Source organism: Micromesistius poutassou, assembly GCF_964030765.1.
Source record: "Micromesistius poutassou genome assembly, chromosome: 12".
In the NCBI taxonomy this organism is placed as follows: domain Eukaryota; kingdom Metazoa; phylum Chordata; class Actinopteri; order Gadiformes; family Gadidae; genus Micromesistius; species Micromesistius poutassou.
Window position 1 is genome coordinate 19,460,390 of NC_140282.1, and position 26,252 is coordinate 19,486,641.

General features: G+C 43.2%; 3 protein-coding genes across 4 annotated transcripts in view; 1 reads left to right on the top strand and 2 right to left on the bottom strand.

Moving 5' to 3' along the window:
* Positions 1-701: 701 nt before the first annotated feature.
* On the bottom strand, positions 702-9,192 carry tdp1 (tyrosyl-DNA phosphodiesterase 1). Of its 2 annotated transcripts, XM_084476502.1 has the most exons (17): positions 9,098-9,177; positions 8,838-8,939; positions 8,125-8,751; positions 7,911-7,954; positions 7,765-7,820; positions 7,458-7,554; positions 6,911-6,945; positions 6,627-6,719; positions 6,013-6,183; positions 5,356-5,434; positions 5,073-5,249; positions 4,639-4,687; positions 3,458-3,524; positions 2,935-3,042; positions 2,649-2,751; positions 1,596-1,704; positions 702-1,232 (listed from the first exon to the last, which is right to left on the bottom strand). In XM_084476502.1, exons 3-17 carry the CDS (start codon positions 8,747-8,749, stop codon positions 1,159-1,161), a joined length of 1,887 nt encoding a protein of 628 aa, XP_084332628.1. In that variant the 5' UTR covers positions 8,750-8,751; positions 8,838-8,939; positions 9,098-9,177; the 3' UTR covers positions 702-1,158. The 2 variants fall into 2 exon arrangements, with proteins under 2 accessions (XP_084332628.1, XP_084332627.1); XM_084476501.1 differs by lacking the exon at positions 8,838-8,939 and having other exon boundaries at positions 9,098-9,192.
* A 4,076-nt stretch (positions 9,193-13,268) lies between these two features.
* Positions 13,269-17,424, top strand: slc39a1 (solute carrier family 39 member 1). The gene is made up of 4 exons (XM_084476505.1): positions 13,269-13,696; positions 13,937-14,067; positions 14,404-14,712; positions 15,873-17,424. The coding sequence occupies exons 1-4, from the start codon at positions 13,582-13,584 to the stop codon at positions 16,224-16,226; spliced, it is 909 nt and encodes a 302-aa protein (XP_084332631.1). The 5' UTR covers positions 13,269-13,581; the 3' UTR covers positions 16,227-17,424.
* Positions 17,425-20,178: 2,754 nt separating this feature from the next.
* tnfaip8l3 (tumor necrosis factor, alpha-induced protein 8-like 3) overlaps positions 20,179-26,252 on the bottom strand; it is a 14,778-nt gene continuing 8,704 nt past the window's right edge. Inside the window, exon 2 of the mRNA XM_084476508.1 lies at positions 20,179-21,683. Within this exon, the coding sequence (XP_084332634.1) occupies positions 21,121-21,683 (563 nt within the window). The 3' untranslated portion in view covers positions 20,179-21,120. The remainder of the gene's footprint in view (positions 21,684-26,252) is intronic.

Genomic DNA, 26,252 nt, shown 5'->3' on the forward strand with positions numbered 1-26,252 from the left:
TGGTTTGAGCAGAGCGTGTATGATGCATGCATGCCTGATGCATAGCCTACTTCTTTAAACAGTAACGTATTCTAAAGTTGTATATATTTTCTAGATCTTGACTGATATTAATACATACTACTACTACTACATATTTGAATGATCCACAACTATGAAGCCAGAACCTACTCATGCGTATTGTTGATATAGTAATAGTCCTAGTTGTCGGTAGTAAATCATCTATCATATGAGGACATCAAGTGGGTATTTTTTGTATTGCACTATTTGTGCCGCATAAATAGACTGCTATATTAATAGGCAAACGTAATTGGCCTTGCATACATGAAGTAGAATAATATTTAATAAATAAAAAAAACAGGACAGCTAATCACATGAACCAAATCCCAATTTGAAGTTTAGGCAACCATCAAGAACTGTTTACAACGTTTTCCTTTGCCTGAGCATCCAAAGATACAATTCTTACCAGACACATTTATTGTTATTTATTCACATGAATTATTATTAACGTTATAAACGTTTTAAAGAAGTCCTTCTTCCGTTCTTCCCACTAACTTCCTTTTATCCAATTCTCAAACTTGCCAATGGTTTGGGTTAAATTTAAACTTGTATTTTTATATTCTGCTGAATAATAACACTGAAATTGTGAACAAATATTTTATTAATGTTTTTTTAGAAAATGTGTGAATCATGATTAAATAAAATCTAAGTTTACATGACAAAACGATGATGACCGAAACATGAAGATGTTAACACCACATGATTGGTCCTTAGTTCTGCTAAAATGAACCTGAACGTGAGCTAGTTACTTAGACAAAGACACAGATAAAAAGAGATACATAGAGGGACGTTTTCTATACCACACAATGTGCCCAGGGGGCCTTCTTGAAATGCAATTGTTGAAGTTGAAGCACCAAAAACATCATACTACTTCGTAGAAGCATTGACATAAAAAAAAAGGACATAAACAGTTGAAACGGAAGAGAAGTGAACAAACACAACCTTCAATGGCACGATGCTTAGCCTTTGTAGCACCTCTGCCTCAGTCCCACTGCTTTAGGGTGTGTGTGTGTGTGTGTGTGTGTGTGTGTGTGTGTGTGTGTGTGTGTGTGTGTGTGTGTGTGTGTGTGTGTGTGTGTGGGTTGGCCCCCAGGGACCCATTTAGGAGGGGACCCAGATGTTTCCGTGAGTGTCCGGAGCCTGATTGTGTGGAATGTTCCAGATCCATGGCTGGTCTGGGAACAGAGAGCAACGTGTTTACCGACAAAATACAATACAATACACAAAACACACACACACACACACACACACACACACACACACACACACACACACACACACACACACACACACACACACACACACACACACACACACACACACACACTCAAACCGAAAGACACTTGCACACAATTAACCAATGTAATTAACATATGTTCAAGTATATTTATTAAGTAACATGGACAACATGTACACAAACACAATACGAAAAGACAGATACAGACACGCTGAAGACATACAGGCGGACGGAGGGAGAGACAGAGAGACAGGAGGAGAGACAAAGAGAAGGAGAGACACACAGAAGGAGACCTGCAGACCTGTCTTAAGGTAGGGTTGAGGAGGCAGATCGATGGGCACGGGGAACGCCTTGGAGGAGGAGGAGGTGGCTGGAAACGGATTCTTCTGGACAGGAAAGAAGGCCATGTCCTGCACACACACACACACACACACACACACACACACACACACACACACACACACACACACACACACACACACACACACACACACACACACACACACACACACACACACACACACACACACACACACACACCAATACTGTCTGTGTATTGATCAATCTTGATTGATCAATTGATCAATCTTAAATAAATGAGAAGTTTCCCAATGATTGCAATTATCTGCTGAAGCCAACTAATAAAGTGTGGGCACACAACAGAGTCCATTATTCTAATGAAAATGATAGAAATTAAAGCTATAATATGTGTCCAACAATGTTCAAACCCAGAGCAATCAATTGTTTTATTCAAGATGATGGTGCATTACGTTTGGTGGCATTAGATTTGCTTGCATGTCAATTGTGTCTATCCTCATCCAACAGTATACCAGGGGAGCCCTCATTTATTGATACATTTCAATATCAATCTAGCTCACTAGGATGCGCTGGTATTGCAAGTGGCTCATACCAGCCACCAAGCTAATGCGTACAGTAACTCCACGTCACAACCACGTTCACCCCGCTCATGAAGTCATTTCCCTTTGTTCTGACCACGGTAAAAAGCCCATGATTTAATTTGCAACAGGTAGTGACACCAACTGTAACTGTCCATTCCAATCCACCGCTATTGATTATTTCTACTAGTTATTTATGTACAGTATACTGCATCTATTCCTCATCCTCTTTCTTGTTTTTCCCTCTCAGTCTGTCAATGCACTGGCGTTGTAATGGGAACGTTAGGGTATTATGGGAAATGCTCGCAAAGAAGTCTGAATAGGTTTTATGTTTATGTCCGTTACTGCTCTGTTTATGTGATTAAATGTAGTGATCTGAAGCCTGCCATGTTTGGATCCAGATGTGGATGTTTGTGTGTGTGTGTGTGTGTGTGTGTGTGTGTGTATGTGTGTCTTACGAAGGCAGAGGGGAGGTAGAGGACTCCCAGCTCGTAGGAGCGGACCATGACCTGGCTGCTGTTCTTCTCCAGGTTACCCCACGCAGCCTTGGAGAGGTTAGCACTGGAGACACACACACACACACACACACACACACACACACACACACACACACACACACACACACACACACACACACACACACACACACACACACACACATTAAACAGGGACAACAACAGTCCAACGGGAATAGCGGAGCACCAGGGTGTAGCAACAACACGGCAGCTGGCCACGCGGGCGTACCTGGTGATGAGGAACCAGGCGAGCTTCGTGAAGTCTGGAGAGGCTCGCATGTAGAGCTTGATGTGTGGCATGGCCTGACTCCGCCCTGTCGCGTCAGCCTTCCACCTGCTGCTCACACACACACACACACACTCTGTTTGACTATACGGAATTGGCTGTTAAAATTAATTACGAATGATGAAATATTTGTAACCCAATAGTGCCATACACGTGACACACCAATAGATATATATATATATATTTCTCAGCATCTCATTTTGGGGGGACAAGGGGCGGATGATGGACACGCATACACACACACACACACCTTTAGCTGATGACATACACACACACACACACACACACACACACACACACACACACACACACACACACACACACACACACACACACACACACACACACACACACACACACACACACACACACACCCTACTCACCCATGTGCTTAGCGACACACTGTGGATTGTTGTTTAGAGACAGTGTGGGTGGAGATTAGAAGTAAATCCTGGACTAGACTCACTGGAAGTAGGAGTGGAGCCAGAGCTGCTTCTCTGCTGTCTGGATGCTGTAGGGGAGGGAGCCCCCCGCTGGTGGACACACGCAATGACAGTCAGGCCATGTCCTCGCTGAGTCAATGACACTAAAGACTAAAGTACACCACTCCGAATCCGTAACCCGTAGTCCGGCTCCGTAACTACAGAGTGCCCTCGAGCATTCAAAGTTCTCAGTCGCGATGTCGTATACGCAACGCAATTCGCCGCCCGATCGATCTTATATGCTGACTACTAACCATGTAAATAGTGTTAAATAAACTTCCAAAGCTTTTCAAATCGTATTTGGTGTTTTATTAGTCCTTAATGTGCAAAGTAAACTATGTACAAAGTAAATAAGGTGCAAAGTCACACCGGGAAAAGTGATTCCATAAATGATTTTGTTAAGAGGACCAATCACAGCCCTTGCCGTCTCTGTGTGTCTCCGTTGCCTCGACGGAGAGTTAAAAAGTATTGGATGTGCACGTAGAGCTACGGAGAGGGTCTCCGACAGGCTCTCTGTCGACGGAGAGGGCTCTCTGTACACCACTTTACTGAGGACCATAAATCCACCTTCATCCATTTAGACAGATAGGATTGAACAATCTGTTGTAAAGCGATAGTGTGATGCATGAACCACATAAATAAAACAAAAAATTACATTTGTACTCTACCCATCTCAATGTAGCATGCAAAACATTGAGATATCAACCTTAAATGACCCAAATGTTAAATATTATTGGCATTGAGTTAAATGGTCCCAGTGTTAGCCTTTGTGTTAGCCTGTGCCAGCTGATTGATTGATTGATTGATTTTATTTGACCATTTTGATATAAAATATGAACAGCACTCTGTGTCATATATTAAAATACATAAATAGTCAGGGATGACACAATGAATCTTGAAGGCTTATTTCCATTGTGGTCCCAGCTAGGATGGAAACAGAAGCGACGTCTATCGCAGTGGCCAGCTAGGGGCGCACTCACACCAGGCAGAGCGTCCCGGACGGCGTGCTCACACTAGCCAAACGATCTGACTTTAGGGGGCAGACGTACTCGGGTACACGGTACAGACGGCCCGGTGTGAGTGCGTCCTTAGAACCACAGTGGCCACTTAGAACCTCTGAATGGTACCAGACTTCTGTGTGAGTGTACGTTTGTGCTAAACTTACCCGGGTATCCCTCCAGGCTGTTCCTGACGTCGTCGACAGACGGGTACACCTACAAGACATCACACAACGGGCACTCACTACTTCACTGATGTGACGGATCCAACCCAAAGTCAGAACTGTAGTGAATGGGTTTTATTTTGGAAATATTACATGGAACTTAGATGTGCAGCAACTGATCCAGGAGTAGGCTATTATATGAATGTTTGAGAATACATTTAAAAACATGGATCATTCATTTAAGGTCATTAATTGTAAATATACAACACATTGCCATCAAGGTTATGAGACTCTCATGAGAATCTCCTATAAGTGAACCCTGTAGTTAAATCATAGGTGGCCATATATACTGTACGTACATTAAAAAGAATGTCGATGTAAAGGGAAAAACTGTTTAGTGAATACTAGCAATACCAGCTACAAACAGCACACCGTACCAGGTGAACGGGCGGGTCTGGGCGGCCAGACGACCTCCCGAGTGTGGTGAGGGTCCGCTGGAACTCCCCCGCCAGCCACTTGGTCTTATCCAAACCCATGGATCCAATACTAGAGAACTGGCCAATCACTGGCCAGGTTTCGTCATCGGGAACCGGAATAGAGTGATCGTATAAAAGCTGGAGAGAGAGAAAAAGAAAATCCAAATAACGAAAAGAAGAGAATGAACAAGGGGCGTGATGAATAGAGCAGAGAGAGGGACGTGAGCGGAAGAAGAGTTTTTACCTTTCTGAGTCTCAGGTGACCCCAGCGGTCCATGTCGGCGCCGAGATACCTGCCTGGAGTGGAGCCAATCAGATACACCCTGACCAACCACGCACACACACACACACACACACACACACACACACACACACACACACACACACACACACACACACACACACACACACACACACACACACACAGATTATCTGCATTCATTGAAAACATTTTAAGACTCAGGAGGGAGACATTGGACAGTATTTAATTTAGATATTGTCATTCATAAGTCGTAGACTTATCTTCACTAGTTGAGTGTACTACCGTGCCAATCACAAAGTTGATTACTGATTGGCCTCTTATGATAAGAGCCATTGGTCAATTAGGTGTAAGGTCACTCCTAATTGTAGATATTACACATTAATAACATCCAGTTACGGAAATGGTCTTTATTTAAAAAGGCGTGTATCATTGACTGGATAACATTTATAATCACTATGACTACTGGACACTGGACATCAACTGCACTAAAACAAACCTCAATTGAAGCAAATTACAAATTTGAGTTAGCAAGGACTTTAAACAAAAAAAACAAACACAGTAGCTTAGAGTTTAGCATCTGTTAATTCTAATGTTGAAGAAGGACAGACTATTGATTGCGTGCGTGTGTTTGTATTTCACCTGGCCTCGGAGAGGTCGTGCTCTCTGATGCGTTGGATCCACTCTCCGAGTTCCGGGGCCCTGTATGACGCCAGGTAGTCGAGCAGGTCCTTCTTAAAGAGGGTGGGAGACTCTCCATCACTGGACGGACTGTCGTCTGGTAACCGTGGAAACAGAGGACTCAGCCACAACCTAGCAGCAAAAACAGAAACCGTAACCAAGAAGCACATAGTCAGCCGTCAGAATCTCTGGATCGTCTAATAAGAGTTTTAATACCAGCCATTTTCACTATTCTATAAATATATATATACTCTCACTTACAGTATCTATATTGTTACTTTTTATCTGTATATCTCATCTCTATATTTTAATCACGTTATTTGTTGTTAGGTTAAGGATGCCGGAAATTCAAGCATTCCATGACCATTATCGTCTTCTACAAAGTTTCAACTGGAAAGGAAGAGTCTGCAGAACATATGAGTACACAGATGCTGCCTGATTGTTTCAATCCTCTAATCGTTCTCAGCTGCAGCTCCTTCCTAAAACATAATTATTCTCCGGGAAACAGCAAATCGTTTGGAAGCGAAAACCAAATCAATGTGGCCATAGCAGAAGGCTTATCATTACGGACTCACCCCTGTGTTTTCTGGTACCAGTCTGCTCTGATGAGGTTAGACGTTGTTATGACGACCCTGAAACCTTCCTCGTACCACAGCAGCATCATCTTCCTGCGGGAACAACACATGACGCATCGCCCGCCTTTGTCAACTAGTATAACAACTGGAACTTGCACTGGTAGCACATCCTTGCACATATATACTTTTTTACCCTGAGTTTCAAAGAACAGTGTCTATACATATTTTATATCCAGATTTATTTCCTTGTTGTACAGATAGTGTTAGAAGGGCTCAGCTCTTACGTGTGGTGAGTACCAAAAGCAATATCCAGCTTGGCCTGGAAAACAAAGTGTCAAAAATGTATCGGTCAATGAAATATATGGTTTATGTGATATCAATTTATATAGATAGACATATATGTATATATTGCCTTTAAGATAGACACACTTCACATACTCTGCATAAAACAAACACATGGTTGTTAGGGATTCTAACATCCATAATATTAGCTGATGAGGCGACATGGACCATCAATCGATAATCACAGTAACTAGAAATGCCCCAGCTGACAACAATGACAACAACAACATTAAACTTAGATACAGAGCCATAAAACACAAAACACCAATCCTGTGTGTGTGTTTGCTGTGTGGGTACGTGCGTGTGTGTGATACCAGCTTGTAAACTCATAAGCCTTACTGGTTTCATGCACCATGAACACCGCTGGACGTTCTGTGTATCTGTGCTGCTCTGGGTGCCTGTGGGCTCTGTCGGTGCGGTGTGTTGTATCACTGGGTTCTGTGCTGTTCTGGGTGTTTGTGGGGTTCTGCGTGTTCTGTGTGTGGGTACCTGGCAGAAGCGCACGTGTGGATAGGGCTGTGCCTGCTTCACCAGTCGGGCTTTGGCCTCCCTCTTGTCCCCGTGGACGATGAGCACTGGCAGGTCCCTGGAGGCACAGCGTACTTCATTCAACACTGGGCTGTTTGTCTGAGGCGGTGTAATATCAGTTATTAATTATTATTAACAAGAAAAACGTGTGAAAATGGTCACACAGCATATTCTTTCTAAGTGAGCTAAAGGACTGGCTGGTTGTACAACATGTGGAGATGCAATAAAGAAGAAGACGAAGATGAGTGCATGTATTTCTAGACCTTACCGGAACTCTGCTGGATACTGCTCCACCATCCAGGGAATGTCAAAACAGTAGTTGAACTGCGAGGAAGAAAAAAAGGTTACATGTAAACTAAAGCAGGGAAAGACCAAAGACAAATAAGGTGCAAGCAAATTAGTCAGATCTCTCACCTGAACAGATTCTTTTAACGTCCCGAACAGCGGGGAGAGGATATCTGTAACAGTGTAACGATGAGAGAAATGAAGGAGAAAAACAACAAAAAAACAACAACTGCTTGCATGACAAACATACAACAACCACAACTCTTCTGAACCCTCAGGGAACATTTAAAGTGGATAAGACTTTAAGTCCTACCCTAAATTAGACCAGACGCCCACCGCTCACCTCTGATGTGCAAAGCACCAGTGTTGTACTTCTTGTCCAGCCCGGTCACCTTGTTGAGGTAGAACCTGTACGTGTCATTAAGACGCGGCACGTGGGTTTCAAAGAAATCATCGGGCTCGTTGATGTAGTACTGACGGCCGTAGGGACTAGGGGGCCGCTCGCTTATCTCCACCTTTGGCTTCTTGGCTTTGGGGCTCGCGGCGCGCCCGCTGGTCGGATCACTGGCCTTACTGCCAACACCCACAGCGTCGTCATCGCCGTCACTATCAGAGAGAGCCCAGCCAGACTCCTCCTGGTCCTTCTTCCTCTTCCCACTGAGAGGTGATTCATACCTCCCTGGGTTTGACTGGCTGTCGCGTGATGCGTTCGGACGAACTGGCTTCACGTCTGCTTCCTCTTTCACATCAGCTTTGGCTTTCAACCCCGGGACTGGAAAGGGATCATCGGGTTCATCCTTCACCTCTGTGACTGTCTCAGGGGACGAGGGGGCGTGGTGAATCTGACTGGAGCTCTGGGGTGAGACGGGCGGGTGAGCGGATGATACAGTCTTGGATGAAGGGAGCTCATCGCCGTCGTCATCATCGTCACTGCTGGAGACAGCCCACTTGCCATGAAGACTGGACATTTCTGGCGAGGAAAACAAAACATAATATTGTAAACTTTGTATTGCGCAAGTGGACACAACATAACATAACAAGATCGCCCGGGAATACTTAGAGACACGCCCACACGCTCCACTGCTGCAGAAGTCTTCGGTGAAGTCAAATGCTACGCAACGCCATTCATTCATGCATGTTATTTCCAAGGCTTTGTGACTGCAATTAATGAAAACATTCATAGAAATTGTAACACTCAAGTTCTGAAACTAATTATTGAAGTAAACACCATCCAACATTATATGTTCTCTGTCGATAGGGATAGCAATGCTATCGTCAGATACTGCAATCTCAATCAAATATTATAAACTGTTTACCGTTTGTTTTCCTCGAATACAACTGCAAGGAAAAAATAACATTTGAAGTCTGAATGTGCACGGTGCTTTGTGTGTTGTGTTCACGTTGTTTCTCCTCTATTTCTACGGTCGGGATCATCTGTGATTCTTGGCGTCTTTGGCTTGCAAGCGCCCTCTGCGGCGGAATTCTTTCATTACAGCAGTTACAAAAGATGCATAGGCAGCTTCTGTCCTAAAACGCAAACCACAAGAAATAATTTATATTTAAACATTAATTCACATACTGAAATACTTAATATTTAATTACACTATTTTAGGTTTGCTTAAATAAATTGACGTCACAGAATGGAGGCAATGATGGAAAAAAGGTTATAATCAAATATAATCGTGCCTCACTACTATAGTAGGGGACTACACGCTGTGTCGGTGTTGTTGTTGTTTTTAAAATTTTAAAGTGATTGAAGAGGACACAAGACAAAAGGCAAATATTTGCACAGTATGAATAGTTAATATTGCTATTATAATAGTTAGTAATTAATATTATACTATATTGCTCCAAATGGATAAAAGGTAAAAGGTTAAAAGGTATATTAACAGAATAATTTATTTGAAAGTTGCTGGGTGATACTAAAGATTAAATAAAAGTATTTTTATCACAATAAAATAACAATTGACAGAGCTAATGAAAATATAATCCAGAAAGAACAATAATTTTTATCATATTGTTAACAATTGTAAAGTGGGTGCTTTTATAAATGCTGTGTACTGTGTTAAGGAACCACCTATTTGTTAGGAAGAGGCCTTGATCAAATGAAAGGAGGAGGCAGAGACTCCATACCGCATTAAAGAGTTATCCCGAACCAGGAAAGCCTTAGAGTGGTAAATGATGCCAAAGTAAGTTCAGAAGCAAGCACAAGAGGTGAAATACTGAACTAATGCTCTGAGGAGTTGAGGAAACAAACAAAAAGCAGTAAACAAATAGTGAAACCGAGTATTACAACACAGATAAGTGCAATATCTAGACCTGATGAGGCAGAACCAGTGCACAGATACCTATGCCGGATGCAGTACACCCAAATGCAATTTAAGTAGTATTTATTATTCACTACTCTTCATTATTCAACTCTAAGACTCAACACACTTTGTGACTTTAATTTGATAATCTGTGATTTTGGCAACAGCAAAAGCTTTTTGGTTATCAAAACCAGATTTGATGATGAAATGTTGAGGAACTGATGTTGAGACACGAGTAATAATAATGTTAACGGTCAATTTCCTTATCATGGTATTCTACCGTGTACTGCAATGGATTTCTAGAAGTTTGATAGCTAATGAATTATCCAAGAGAAAAATCTGGAGCCTATTTTCCAAGCATTTTGGATCTATATATAATATAATATATAATATATATATAATAATGCAGGGAACAATTTTTGAGATTGGTCCCGTATTGAGCGATACCGCTGCAGCCATATTCCACAAAAAAACAGTGAATATAATCTATTGGCGGCAATAGCACCTGTCAATGTATGTCCTGTAAAAGTGCTTGTTTTCCACACTGACAGGCTCACATTATACAATGTCATTATGCGAAGGATTCCTACAGAGAAATACTCCTTGATACCGCTCGATCACAGTATGTTTGTTACTGTGTCCAACCCGGGTGAAGAATCAGTTGGTACGTGGGGGTTTGGTCAAGTTTTGGTCATTGCATAAAATTGAAATGGTCTGACTATATCGGTCGCAGTGAGAAAGTCATTATGAGGAATGCAGTTTGCAGACGAATGCAGTTTGCAGACAAATGCACTTTGGACATTCAAGCAATAGTTTTGCATCACCTATGCATCTCTGAATCTGATCCAATCATTTTGGAAGTACTGGCACCTTACACCTTACAGGCCACCGTAGGCGTGGGGACGGGAGGAGTTGAGGAGATTCAGTTGGTTGCAATCTGCAACCTCTCCGCCAGTGGCCCCTGAATATAACATACTGGACCTTTAAGCTCACTAGTTCAGTGCTTGTTCAAAAGGTGCCTGTTTGTAACTGGCCAATTGGCCTCTGGCGTTGCTGCCCGCGGCTTTTTTGAGAAACAGTCAAGCCTAGTAGGCTACAAAACATTCAACATTTTTTGCATTAAATATTTTGCATTTAGTCTTTTCCTTATTTAATTAACTGCATTAACTGCATTAAAAAATGAACTGCACGTGTTAACAGAAAGATAGCAATCAACCTATTCATATAATATTCTAAGTCATACATATTTATGATCATTCCTGGATCAGAGTTGACTGCAGTATCCTGCTGTCATATAGTGAGCAACACCTAACCTTCAGACTCCATGACTTCTCTCAGTGATAGAGAATAATCACCTCATTAAAATATGAATGAATACAGTTCAAACAGCATGTACATATCACTGGTGCAGTTCCTTCTTTCTAGTCGAACAAACAGGAGGATTAATATTATGTTACCAATAAAGGGACAAACAAAGATAATGTAGGAAAATAAAAAGATGTAGTACAAAATGCCTCCAAAAACTGTTACATAAAAAATCGATAGAATCAATACAATGTATAATTTCTCTTCTCAGAAGGGCAATCTAGTTATGGCGCAAGTGACTGCAGCATTCTTTACACACAACACACACCTTGAATTCTCTTCGACTGAGGTAAGGATCTCAACCAGGTCTGGTTGTATTATTCGTGTCTTTTCTTTTCATGATTTGTTCAACACTTGTAGGCAGGTCATCAGAAAGGTGCTAGACTTAATTAGAAGCAGCACACCAGATGATGCATATTATGATTTGTAAATGCTGCCCAGACAATACTAATAACTATTTAATAACTATTTATCAGTCCACATAGAAGTACTCTAGAAAACCCAGCCAAATCAATAATAAATGAATGTTTTGGAGTATGTTCAATTTAAAAACGTAAAAAAAAAAAGCAATGTCCCATCAAAGGTGTTCCCTCAGATAAATATTGACATGAATATTAGAAGATGACTATAGAAGAAGAAAGCCTTGAAAAAGGGAGGCGGTTATGCCAGAGAGGGGACTTGCTTAGATACAAGCTAATCAGTTAGAGCAGATTACATTTAACTGATTTGTTAAAGCTTAATGAGAATACTCAGGTTTAATCAGTTTGGCTGGATACCAGCTCATGTAGGGAAGAGAGTGTGGTGGAAAAATCTACATGTTGTTTCATTTTATAACTTAGGCCTTGTTCTTTCCTTCGCGTATTGTCTTGTCATCCTGCCTTTCCCCAGAGTCAACTATTCGTTGCCCTTTGTGCTCGGTTCAGCCACCTCACCAGTGAGCGATGTCGTCAAAATGTTACCCCATGTGCTGTGGTCAGCAGTCCCACCTTCCCTTCTCTATGGGTCACCGGCCTACCTTCCTTAGAGTCAACAAATAGTGTTAACCTTCGTACTTGGGTAAACGGGGCACAAAGGAGAAAATATCCTCTTAGGCACTCTTCTGCTTGATAAGAACGCAACTCTGTGTTTTGGGCAAAGATTACTTGATTTGATTATTGACATCTGCAATATGGGGAGGATCTGAAACGGTATAAATAACTCTCAAACTGTATTCTGGACTCACTCTGCTAGAGAGGAGTCTAATGTTTGCACGCATTAAACCTAGGATAACTGCTTTCCAATGTATTGTGTGCTTTTTTGCAGTGGGAAATCTCATCTGTCCTAGACGCAATATCTGTTAAAGGAAATTGCCACGACAAGAGTAAATTTTGTGCAGATAGGAATGCCAAGAAAGACTCAAATTAAAAAGAGTTAGATATATAGCAGAGAGTTGGAACAGAAAGGAATTTGTACAAAAAAATAGTTTTCAACTAAGGCTTGATCATACAGGTATGTGGTAGATATTATTAGTGGAGAAAATGGATAATGTTAAGTGCAAACAGTGAAACATTTTGCAATAGGATCAAGTAGGAGGGTCATTGGATGCAGATGGTATCTGGGATATTAGACACAGGAGGAGAAGAAGCCAGCATCATATATTGCTTATATTTAAGTTTATCTATCAGGAACAGTAAAAGTATATCAAGTTAAATAGTAAAGCCATGGTGAAACACACTAGGTGGCGCTATGAACCTTTAACGTTAGTTTGTTGCTCTCCAATAAACGAATGAAGAAGACTCAGTCCATATACTGCTCTTGTCACTGCCAGGCCAATAGGTCCGTGGTCAGTTGGTCACTACTCAATAGTGGTGGATTTAATGCATCTGTTCGTCTGTTTGTAAACCCGTGAAGAAGAGGCAGAAGCATAACAATAGGTTTTAAAAGTTGCAGTCATATGTCGTCTCAGTCATCATAGCTGCAGGGCAGGTCGAATGTATTATACCCTCCTTGTTTTTTTTTTACCCTGCTGACATGCAAACCATCGTGACCACTCGTGACCGCAACGTAACGAGATGGTTATTCTCTTCCAGACTGGGTCTACGTGCTTAAAGTAGGACTGTGATCACACAGCTGACTGCACCGGAGAAATGGAATATATACTGCAGGTGAAAATCGGAGCTCTCGTTGCTTTACTGTTTTTAACTCTTCTATTTGGATTTATCCCAGCTCGGCTGAAATGGTTCAGGAACGGGAATGGGACAGGTAGGTTCTGCTCTTAACGTTATTGCTTTTGACGTCCTTTTGACGGCTCTAATTTCTTTATGAAAGTTTGAGGTCCAGTAGCCTCTCCTCCCAACTGACAAGTCAATTTTGGTCACTTCTAAAAGGCAATCATTTATGACTGCGATTAGAAGTCCTGACAAAAAAAAAAAGATGTATAATGATTGCACTGATTATATGACTACATAGGTTTCGACTATTATGTTTTATTTTTCTTCCCAGGAACCCACCGGGTGGTTCTGAGTTTGATCAGCTGTTTTGCTGGAGGGGTGTTCCTTGCAGCATGTCTGCTCGACATCATTCCAGACTACTTGGAAGACATCAGCACGGAGCTCGATGCTCGGGGAATAGAGGTAACGGTCCTCCTGAGCTCCGTGCGGTCACGTATGTCGCAAACGTCTCTTTGGAGTCACTCAATGTTAGGACCGCGGATTGCTGTACTGGACACACACTACACTACATTGTTTTTTTTTTAAAACCATTTTCCAATGTCGAATCGTTTATTTGAATTCTTCAACAAAATTTTTCTACGATGTGAAACTTTTTTTTGTACAATTGAGTAATAGGCCTATTACTCAATTGTGATATTTTCGAAGATGTGTCTTTGTAGGACGAACATAGTGTTCTACCCCGTTATCTCTCGTTTGTTTATACTTTAACAACCTGTTCAAACACTTCTGTCCAAACAGATCAGCTTCCCCCTCCCAGAGTTCATCATCGCCTCAGGCTTCTTCCTGGTCCTCATTTTGGAGAGAGTCATACTGGACTGCCAACGTGCCCATGGTGACCACGAGGAGAGGGCTCCGCTCATTCCCGCCAACGGGCAGGATGCCGGGCACGGGCACGGGCACGGCCTGGACCTGGAGGCCAGCGGCCCCCACATGCACGTGGACTTCCAAGCCCACTCCTCCTTCCGCTCCTTCATGCTCTTCCTCTCTCTCTCGTTTCACTCCATATTCGAGGGCCTGGCCATAGGCCTGCAGCGGACCGACTCCAAGGTAGGGGGGTAGTGTCTCGTCCTCGTCAGAGTTCTGTGTGTTGACTGAATGGTAGTGGCCATTCACAGCTTCAGGCAGACCAAGCAGTGTTTTTGTTTCGTATGGCATTTCATTAATAATAGTAGGCTATATTGCAATATTTATCAGCGTGGAACGGTGTTATGTTTGCGTTCTATTTTTTGCGATTCAAATTTTTTAAATTGTGGATGATGTTAAATTAGGCCTGGGCAATAAAACAATAAGTTATCGTATCGTGATAAACTTTTGATCAATATCAATACAAAACAATATATATCGATAAGAGACTGGACCACCGAATCCAGCAGCTGGGTTTGTTACACAAACACGCTTCCATACTTCTTTACAATATTTGAGTTTTTCATTGTTGTGTCGACATTGGAGTAAATGAAGAACAGAGGAAGGTCATATTAGGTGTTAAACAAGCGTTTAAATCCAGCATGGCAATTCCTCGTCTTTTTAGGTCAATAAAATTATCAATAGTTATCGACATAGATGAATATGATCCAGTTATATTGTGATATGTCTTTCAGCCATATCGCCCAGGCCTATGTTAAATGGTGCATTGCGCGAGTACAGTAAGTCCACCGGATCCTTGATTCATGGCGTTACATCATGATATCTGCATTTCACCATTGAAAGCAGAACAAAGCCTTACCCTGTCTCTGGATTAGGTAGGACGTCTGTATGGCCCAGGGGCCCATACTTCTGCATGGGCCCCCCCCCCCGAATCAACTCTCACTTCTACTTATGGGTCACTGAGAACTCTGACTGCACATCATGTGACCCTCTTTGTGCTTTCACACGTTACTTAAAGTGAACTGCTGATGTGCGGGGGGGGGAGGGGGGGGGGGGGATGCCTGAAAACCAGTGTAGCAGCATCTTTCCATGGCCTCCTCATGTCTCCCACTTCCTGTGGGGATTCTCACTTCCCCCCCCACTGATAAAGTGTCCCGCACTAGCGCTTTGTGTCATCGATTTGCTCTAAAGAAAAACAAAGATAACCGACGAGAAGATAACCCGTTGGCAATGCGCAGCCCGGCCTGGCAGTCCCCGTGCATTAGTGCGTCTCCAGCACGGCGTCTGGGTGCGGCGGGACCCACACGACCCATTGATCCGTGAGCGTTGTCTGATCCCTCCAGGTCTTGGAGATCTGCATTGCCATCCTGGTGCACAAGAGCATCATCGTGTTCAGCCTGTCGGTGAAGCTGGTGCAGGGCGCGGTGCGGCCGGCGTGGGTGGCCGCCTACGTGTGCGTGTTTGCCGCCATGTCGCCGCTGGGCATCGCGGTGGGCATCGGCCTGACGGAGGCGGCGCTGGCGTCGGGCGCCCTGATCCAGGCCGTCCTGGAGGGCCTGGCCGCCGGCACCTTCGTCTACATCACCTTCATGGAGATCCTGCCGCACGAGCTCAACTCCCCCGAGCGGCAGCTGCTCAAGGTCCTGTTCATCCTGCTGGGCTTCAGCGTCATGGCGGCGCTCACCTTCCTGGACTAGCGGCCGCTTCGTCGTTCGTCCTCCGTCTCTGCTCTGTAACCGGCCGCCCAGCGCTGATAAAAGGGAGCGAGGTGCAGCGTCTGTTTTAGATTTTTTTTTAATGTTTTGAATGCAGGTTCTCGATTCACGAGGATGCAGACATTGTGTATTTATCCTTGTGTCTGTTTTGTTTAGATTTGATGTATTTCAGATTCGTAATGATAATGTCTGGATTGACTGGGCTATACCAAAAGAGAAGAGGCTAAGGTATTACTGCTGACATGCTTTTGTCTTCCACTATTGTGCCTGACCTTTAACAAGGCTGGAATAACTACTGATAACAAAGGGCTGGCACTGACTCTTTTTATTGCACTGCATGCAGACGTTATGTTTGTACTGTTTGAGTCAATACTTCCATTGCTGAATTGTTTACAAATTATTTTGACCCTATTACAAAGGGAAAAGATAGAAGTATTTGATTCCAGCTAAAGCACTATTTATTCCCTGATTGGGTTGTATTGATGACTTTAAATGCTTATCCTTTACCAACTGAGAACAAAGCGTGATTACTGGCCTTTCGTAATCAGTGTCAGTGTTCTTTATATTTTGCAAGAAATGTGATGGGTCTGTATGATGAGGTATGATGATGACTAGATTAGCATTGTGATTATAATACAGACTCTTCACAATGCTAAGGCAATACTATAATAATAATAATAATAATAATAATAATGCATTTGGCCAAATAAAACTGGTATATAACAGGTTCAACTTAATCCCTAAACAATACCCTAAACAAGTCTGTGTAACCTTGTAACTGTCTGTTACAAGGTTACTCACTGTGACTGTATTATATTCACACACTTTCTGCAAGTGTTTTATGCCTTGTGTAATTACTATAATCCAGTAACTGTTTATTCAATGGATCATGAAGACTACATTACTTCAATTTTGAATTTGTTTTTTATGCGATACAGTACATTTAATGTTCTAGAATTCTAGAAAGACTTTTTTAATTGCATTGGATGTTTTAGGTACACCTCATTGTAGATATGTTTGAATCCTTGAACAACATAAGCCTGATGCAAAGATAAAGAATCATATTCAATGTACGAATTACAAAAACTGTGACCATAGTGTGAAAATTTACTAAAGATTACTTCATAGTGCCTTCAATTGTTTTGGCTTGATGTTAAATATAACACATTTCCAAAAAGGCTGGCTGTTGTCTTGTAAACATTATTCTAACATTAAATCAGCAGTGTGTGTATATACGTTTTCCGTCAAGAAAACTGTTGTAATTGCAAACCACTGCTCACTACCAGATCCACCAGATATAAGGCATGGCTAGAGTCTCATCACCTGAGCCAATACTCAACATTTACACAAACTCGTGCCACTCTTGGTTTCATAGTCCTATTAACTCAGTTAACAAGACAACAAGACAGCAAAACCACAGCAACTGCCTCCGCAAATTTCCCATCCATTAACACTATTATCTCATCATCCGTGGACCAGCAGAGGTCCAGAGCTGAGAATCCCATTGCCAGATTAGTAGAATAACTTTCATGATGACTTATTACAGTAATAATTCTTTAATTTGCGTATACCACACATCTGTTAATGGAAAATATTGTTTGATGTCTCTTGGGGTTAATCAAAGAGACCAGCCACACAATGCTACCTGCTTCATGGATATTTTGCTAAAGCTACTCATCACCAAAGTGAATTTAGTGAATTGGTTCAAATGTGAGGCTTCTACTGCAAAATTCGGTACAGACATCTTTTTATATTTGAGGTACTTTTATTCATTAGTTGTTTCATATGTTTATTCTTGTTGACTTTTCAAAATGTTTTTTTCCAAGTTATAATTTCTCTGACTATTAGCCTAGTACCATTCAGATATAAAATGTGCACTCAAAATACATTATTTCGCTTTCACTTTATATTCTGCCAACACACTGCAGTCACCTGAAACCATTAACCCTTTGCTGATGGTCCTATAACTAAATAATGTCCATCCGTGGCCTCAAAATAGCTCTTCAAAGCTTCAAATGTCTACATAGTGATATAAAGATTATTCCAGGGATGTTTTAATCCCAGTTATTGGCCTACCAATAATCTAGAGGGAGTGGGAGAAAGCAAAAGCAAAGGGTATAACTGATGCTTATTTTATAATTACATAAAACATATCCACTTTCCACTCCAGATGACTATCGAGTGCCACAAGGTTTATTTGGAAAGGTTCCGTGTCTTCTCATAACAGTAACTTAACACCAAACATCATAACAAGCACTGGGTTTTACATAATATTTCCATCCGTTTCTGCAATTGACAAATCAGCCTACGCAGACAAAACCACTGGCCTCTCTTACCCAAATGTATTTGGTTGTCAATGTGCCAACACAGAAATGATCAGCTGACTTTAAGAGGAATTATACATTGTTACCACAAGATGGCGACAGTTCATTTTCCTCCTTTACATGATCCCATGCTTAATATTTTAAAATGACAAAATTGAATAATTCCTTAATTGAGTGACTTTTTAATTTGTTTAACTCTTATAAACTAAAACATGCCAGCAGATATGATGTTGTGGTTCTCTCTCTCTCCCTGTCTCTCTCTCTGTCTATCTGTCTCTCTATGTCTGATGCTCTCTCTCTCTCCCTGTCTCTCTCTCTGTCTATCTGTCTGTATGTCTCTCTCTGTCTGACGCTCTCTCTCTCTCTCTCCCTGTCTCTCTCTCTGTCTATCTGTCTGTATGTCTCTCTCTGTCTGATGCTCTCTCTCTCTCCCTGTCTCTCTCTCTGTCTATCTGTCTGTATGTCTCTCTCTGTCTGACACTCTCTCTCTCTCTCCCTGTCTCTCTCTCTGTCTATCTCTCTGTCTGACTCTCTCTCTCTCTCTCCCTGTCTCTCTCTCTGTCTCCGTATGAGGGTGGTCTTTTTGTAATTCCCTTCACCCACTCCGATTCCGTGTCATTAATGCAATCCGTCTGGAAGGGATCAACTTCATAAACCATTCAAAGGTAAACTATATCCGATGTACAGAGAGAGATCATCAGTAAATTTCCTTTCTATGCAAAACAAACACCACAATTACAGCCTAAACACAGGATGAGTTGATTGTGAGCGCAGCCAACCTGATTTAAGAGAGCAGTTGAATGTTAATGGGCACTGGGCCACTAGGTGGTCTGACTGTTCTATTACCCCGACTGTTTCCTAAGCTCTGTCAGCATTGTTATGCCTCTCTGTTGTAAACAGCTGAACAAATGGACCCACTGGGAGCTAATGGACTAGGAATGACTATTTAGAGATTTCCTATGCCGATTCCAAATGTCTAACATAAATGAATGATAATTGTATTAATAATTTATTAATTCTCCTAAAAAATGAGTTGGTTTTTAAACACAAGGCTGCTGGCTATCAGTGCACAACTGGAGGACAATGTCAGTTCCTCCCCGATGTCCTGAGTGGAGCTATCTGAATCCACCAGAGCACAGAGCTACAGGCTCTGTACACACAGTCACGTATAGAGTAGACGCAACACACATGGACTGGTGGACCAAACAAATTGTGATGCTTTGGTTTTGTTTTGATGTACTCTAGTGCATAGAAATTCCAGTGGAACTGGAATATAAAAGTCATTTATTTGCACTAAATTCTCAAGACACAATAAGGCTTACTTTCTTTTTTTCAAATGGGTATGCATATCAACAGACCTTGAGTGGTTAGAAGAATGCATGACTATTTTCACTCATTTACAAGGAATCTTTAATAAAAGACAAAAGAGGTACACTCTTGCAGAGAAGATATACACAGACATAAAATACACTCCCCAATCACACAAACACCAAAAATCTCTCTCTCTCTCGCTCTCTTTCACACACACACACACACACACACACACACACACACACACACACACACACACACACACACACACACACACACACACACACACACACAATACAAAGGAGGAAAGATGGCAGGCAACACATCCCTAAAGACTCAGAAACAAAATGCAATTTTCCCCCCACCCCAAGGCTAATTCAGAGATTCAAGTGGTACAGGCCAGGGACGCTACGGTAACTAAACATCTACAAGACAAATTGTATTTCTTACTCATTTTACAGAACAATTAGACAGTACAATTACACATTTATGGAATTTAATTTGTTTGGCCTTATGTATAAACATCACGATTTGTTTGAATCATTTATAATGGCAATCTGTGAGAGGATTGTTTACGCTTCCACGTTGATTTTATTCTCTGAAACCGTTCAGCGTCACGCTTGGAAAATACTGACACAGCAATCTGGACAGAATGCATGTTACACAGAGTAACACAAGGACGTACATCAAGCGCATTAGGCAAACGGAGGAGATCTGTGGTACGGGCTCGTAGAAACGGGACCTCCGGGTTCACAAAGTAAAAGGCCTCTCTCGCTTTCTAGTCACCCATCTAGATGAGCTTTTTGGCACAACCCACAAGTACAAGGTTTGAGTACAATAAGCAGTCTCGGTGCTGGGGTGGAGCTAAAACATGGCAGGACTTTTACTTTGGAATGCTGGGTCGGCATTCAGAAAGTCTAAAGTCCCCTCAGACAGGCACAACACCGATCCGTTAGCAGTGGATGCAAAATATAATGAGCAGACTAACTGGTGGTGGGAAGAGAAGGACGGAATGGAGGAGGTTGGTGAGAGCCTAGTGCGAGACATGTTTATAAATGGTTTAGGCGGGGAAGACGAGATCGACGGGGAAGACGGGGCAGAGCGGGAGTGAGAACTGCACACATTTAGAACATTGGTCTATAGGGTGACGATAACTAGAAGACCAGAGAGAGGGGGGAAACAGAAGCAGAAGCAGAGCGCTGCGGAAGGCTCCGGGGCGGAAGAGCCGGCGAGGGGGGAGGTTAAAGTGTCCCCTCGTCCAGCAGTTTGTTAACGCCCAGGCAGATCTTGCGGAGGTTCAGTCTGTACTCGTCTCCGTCGCCGTACAGCTCGGCCAGGAAGTCACCGTGGGCGAAGTGGTTGAAGACGTGGTCGATGCGGGCGTGCGAGCGCGCCGTCAGGTGCTGCTCCACCAGCGAGTGGAGCAGGTCCCTGCACTCCAGCAGCAGCTCCGACAGAATATTCCGATCGAACGTGTACTCCACCTCGTGGAAGCTGACCGCCGTCATGGCCGCCTGGTTCATCTTCTTCTTGAAGCGCTCCACCGTGTCAAGCTCGTCGGGGCTGAACCGGTGGTTGCGGTAGAGGACGCCGATCTTCAGGGCGATCTTGATGACGTCCTTGATGATCTTGTGGGCCTCCTTCTTGCTCTTGGTGAACTCGCGGCTGGCCTTGTAGAGCTCGTCCAGGATCTCGCTGCTGGTGTCGTCCGTCAGCAGGTTGGCCACGGCCATGGTGGCCATCTTGCTGAGGATCTTCTTCTGGGCCTGCATGGCCAGGGAGCGCGAGTTGAAGCTCTCCTGGCCTGCAAGGAGGAGGAGGAGAGAGAGACACAGTGAGAGAGAGACATGTGGAGAGATGTCAAATGTAGACATGTTTTTGTTTCATGCGAATAAGGACAATTTTATTAAATTGAGTGACAGAGAGAGGGAGAAAGATGAAGATAAAGTGAGCGAGAGATGAATTGAGGGGCGAGATGGAGCACGAGAGAGAGATGAAGGCACAAGAGAGAAAGAACAGACATAGATATAGAGCTGGTAAGTCCCGCCCCTTCCGCCCAACCCCACTGGACCTCTAGGTTGAAAAATCGTTAATGCAAAGTGAACGTGAGACAATAATTATCTTCTGGTCCCGTTTGAATTGTGCCATGAATGTCAACACATGTTGTCTGTGAATTTTTAATATAATTTTTCATGTTAAGAGTTTGACAGTTTATTGTAGCTAGCAGTTGTGGAAAAGACATAACGAGAAAGGCTACATGTCGCCTATGTGACGTCACCCCACAACACGGCCACATGCAGTCTTTCTCGTTACGTCTTTTCCACAACTGCTAGCCGAAGAATCATACAATATACTGTCAAACTCTTAACATGAAAACTTATATTAAAAATTCACAGACAACATGTGTTGACATTCAGGGCACAATTCAAACGGGACCAGAAAGTAATTCTTTTCTCACATCATTCAATTTGATTTTTCAACCTAGAGGTGCAGTGGGGTCCAACGGAAGGGGCGGGACTTACCAGCTCTATAGAGACAGATAAACAGAAGGGAAAGAAGAGATTTGAAGATGGAGCCATGCAGATAGAGAAAACTGAGAAATGTGGGGAGGAATTGGGAGAGGGAGGAAATGTTTTGGTTAGTCCAACAGATTGTGAATCAGTAATGTGTGTTTATTACTTTAAACAAACAGATGAAGGGAAAGGAAGAGATGAGTCAGGGCAGACCCCCAGCCCCAGGCTGATGAAACGCCTCGTCAATATTTCAGAAGGGTGTATGTTTTGCAGAGATGTAATGCTTTCCCTTTTCATTCATTAATCATATTTAATTAACAGGATTTTGATTTAAGCAAGTTAGTCTGGTTTTCTTCTACTATTTGGAATGGATTGGTCCTTAATCTGTCACAAAATACTTGTACTACAAAAAGCACACACAAAAAAAACCACATTCGGTTATATAACATATAACCAAATTGTGGCCTTCACTGTTTCCTGTGGAGGGAAGAAACTCTGTGACGATAAACTCCATTTCAAAAATCATAAAAGAGAGCGCATGTTATTGAATCCATAAAGGTCAGAACACGAGCGCAGCTGAAAGTCCACCACTCCCCTCACTTGGAAGCTAACCGCGTCGTGTGGAAGGAGGGCGGCGGTCGGGTGTGTTGGCGGCACGAGCTACCGGAGCAACGCCCGGTCGTCTGGGTAACATCAAACAGCTGTAGGCTGCACGCGCTGTTCTCAACGATAAGTGAGTCCACCGTGCCTGTGTGTGGATCTGCCTGCGCCCCTCGTTCTCCGTCCCATTACGCCGCAGCCGACCGCAGCGGCCTCGCTGGCCAGGACTCACAAAGAGCAGCGACATCAAAGAGAGCGGCTGCGAGTGTATTCTGGTAAACACGCGTCTTACAGTGCAGAGGAGGAGGAGGAGGAGGAGGAGGAGGAGGAGGAGGAGGAGGAGACCGGACGAGCACAACGACACCGGGGACTCTTATTTTAGACGCCACCCAGCTAAAAACGACACAACAGATAACAGCTATGATGATCAAAGCTTAAGGGAAGATATTAGCACCCTTGTTTTCATGTTTGTCCCTACACAATTACAGGAAAGTATGGCTGTGTGGATGGATGGGTGGATGGATGGATGGAGGACGGAAAGACAGACAGACAGACAGACAGACAGACAGACAGACAGACTGACTGACATATGATGCCCAGCGGGCTACACTCAGCGGGGGGCTCAGTAACATTCTGGAATTAAAAGCAGAGGACCACCTGCTTACTCATACTATTAATTAAAGTTGACAGCTATGTGACTATGCAGTAACCGCGCTGTCGTCCTCTCTCTCTCTCTCTCTTTGTCTCTTTATCTTTATTTTGGTGGATTCATTGTGGAAAAAATAAATAAAAGGGAAACCCCAGCCCCCTCCGCACAACTGACATTTCATCACAATTCAACATGAGAGGCATTTTGAGTTGTGGTTTAAAGAAAAATGACTTTTCATGTACAGATAACTAGCCAGCTGTGGCATTTACAAACCAACCGGGGAGGTCGGGCCCTCATCTGTTAGTCTCTGTAATCTGGTGAATGAATCCTGATTTGACTGATAAACAACTGTAAACACCTCAGTAGATATATATATATATATATATATATATATATATATATATATATATGTCCATATTGAAATGATCATTAGTTCATTCCAATGTGTTGTATTGTACGGTTTTATGTGTAGTTTAAACATCTCCACTCTACCACTGCGGTGGCCTGCCTGCTTTGAAGTGAGGGACACAGTAACTGTAATTGGGTTGTTTTATGGGCTGCTTTCCTTGTAGCATCTATTTGCATCAGCCACCAGGGAGCTCATTCTGTTTAACATTATAATTCGAGCATCGTTAAGGGCTGGGTATTCAAATGACATGTTTAAATTACAAAGGAAATAGATCCGTGGTACCGTACACGTCACTTATACAGCATGAAAGGTGGTCTTTTTTTGCACAACACGGCGTTGCTGTATAATAACATTATATTTCTCTAGTTTCCGATATCCCTGAAAAACAGCAGGCTGATATAACGGCCGGCTTAAAATAGCCCGATTGAACAGTTTGATAAGTGCCCAAAAAGCACACGACAGCCCAGGGACACGTCTCTAATACAGAGCGCTATTGACTTGACGTTAGAACAGCAGAACTGTGTACTTAACGGTGGGTTCAATTTCCAACCGACACACTCCCTCTCTCTTGTGTTCAGGCGGGTGGCCCCCTCTATGAGCTCTTTGTCCTGATGTATTCCCAGATGCTAGATAACACCACGTCACGTGCGTGAAGGTGAGCAGCATCAACACAGTCTTGTTTTTTTTCCAAATTAAAAGAGGAGGCTGTTTGAATCTGGCCCCAGCCGGCTGGCCACCCACCCACCGACGGTGTGAAGATTCATTTGTTTTTGTCGCAGAATATTTGACACTATTTCTCTCATTATCCTGCTATACTATTGGGAGCTTTGATTCTTTTATTATGGTAGGGACAGTTATTTTTCTCTGTGTTTGGTTTACAACCTACAGAGCTCCCTGATCTGATTGGCCAGTATATATATATTAGTGGCCAGTGTTCAGTACTCAGATAGACCCGTTGATGGAGTGTCAGAACCGTGCCTCCCAGCCTACTGCCGGCTTTGGTCTCGCTGTGTCTCTGAGCGGCTCAGAGGAGCAACATGAAACCACGGGATAAATAAAGGCTGTTTGTGTTGTGAGTCAGGCTGACAGGAAGGGAGGAGGGAGATTTGCCTAGCGATTTTAGCACCTTCTGGCAGAGAGAAGTGCTAAAGTCTGACTGTTTGCGTGGTTACACATGGAAGAGAACACACGCACACACACACACACACACACACACACACACACACACACACACACACACACACACACACACACACACACACACACACACACACATCCGTGCACAAAGTATCTCTGTGCGCTCTCATTCAGATAGTGATTTGAGTGACATTTGAGCCACGTTGTCAGAATGGGTTAGTGAAGAGTGAAAGCTGTCAGGACAGAGATAGCAAACAAATTATTCACCCTCCAGAATTTTCCCGCACCTCTGTCTCCTTTCTTCACACTCACACACACATCATGTTCCCTGCACAAGTTAATAATTCTCTTGATCCACTGAGAATGTGTCGGGTTCAAATACCAGCTCTACGGCGTGTTGGAGACCAGCAGCGCGCACCGCACTCCCCCACTGTAGAGGTTGGCTCAGTTTTCTAGAACGACAACGTTTGTCAAAGTTGGCAAAATGGACCTATTAGCATCCGGGTTAGCTTAGCTTAGCTGTGGTGCTCTGCTATCTGAGGGGACAGTCTCTTAGCTTAGCTTAGCTGTGGTGCTCTGCTATCTGAGGGGACAGTCTCTTAGCTTAGCTGTGGTGCTCTGCTATCTGAGGGGACAGTCTCTTAGCTTAGCTGTGGTGCTCTGCTATCTGAGGGGACAGTCTCTTAGCTTAGCTGTGGTGCTCTGCTATCTGAGGGGACAGTCTCTTAGCTTAGCTGTGGTGCTCTGCTATCTGAGGGGACAGTCTCTTAGCTTAGCTGTGGCGGTGGTTCTCTGCTATCTGAGGGGACAGTCTCTTAGCTTAGCTGTGGCGGTGCTGCTCTGCTATCTGAGGGGACAGTCTCTTAGCTTAGCTGTGGCGGTGGTGCTCTGCTATCTGAGGGGACAGTCTCTTAGCTTAGCTGTGGCGGTGGTGCTCTGCTATCTGAGGGGACAGTCTCTTAGCTTAGCTGTGGTGGTGGTGCTCTGCTATCTGAGGGGACAGTGTCTCTCTTGGCGCTGCCTGAGGTTTCCTGCATGTTGCTGAGTCAACAGCTTCAGCTGGGT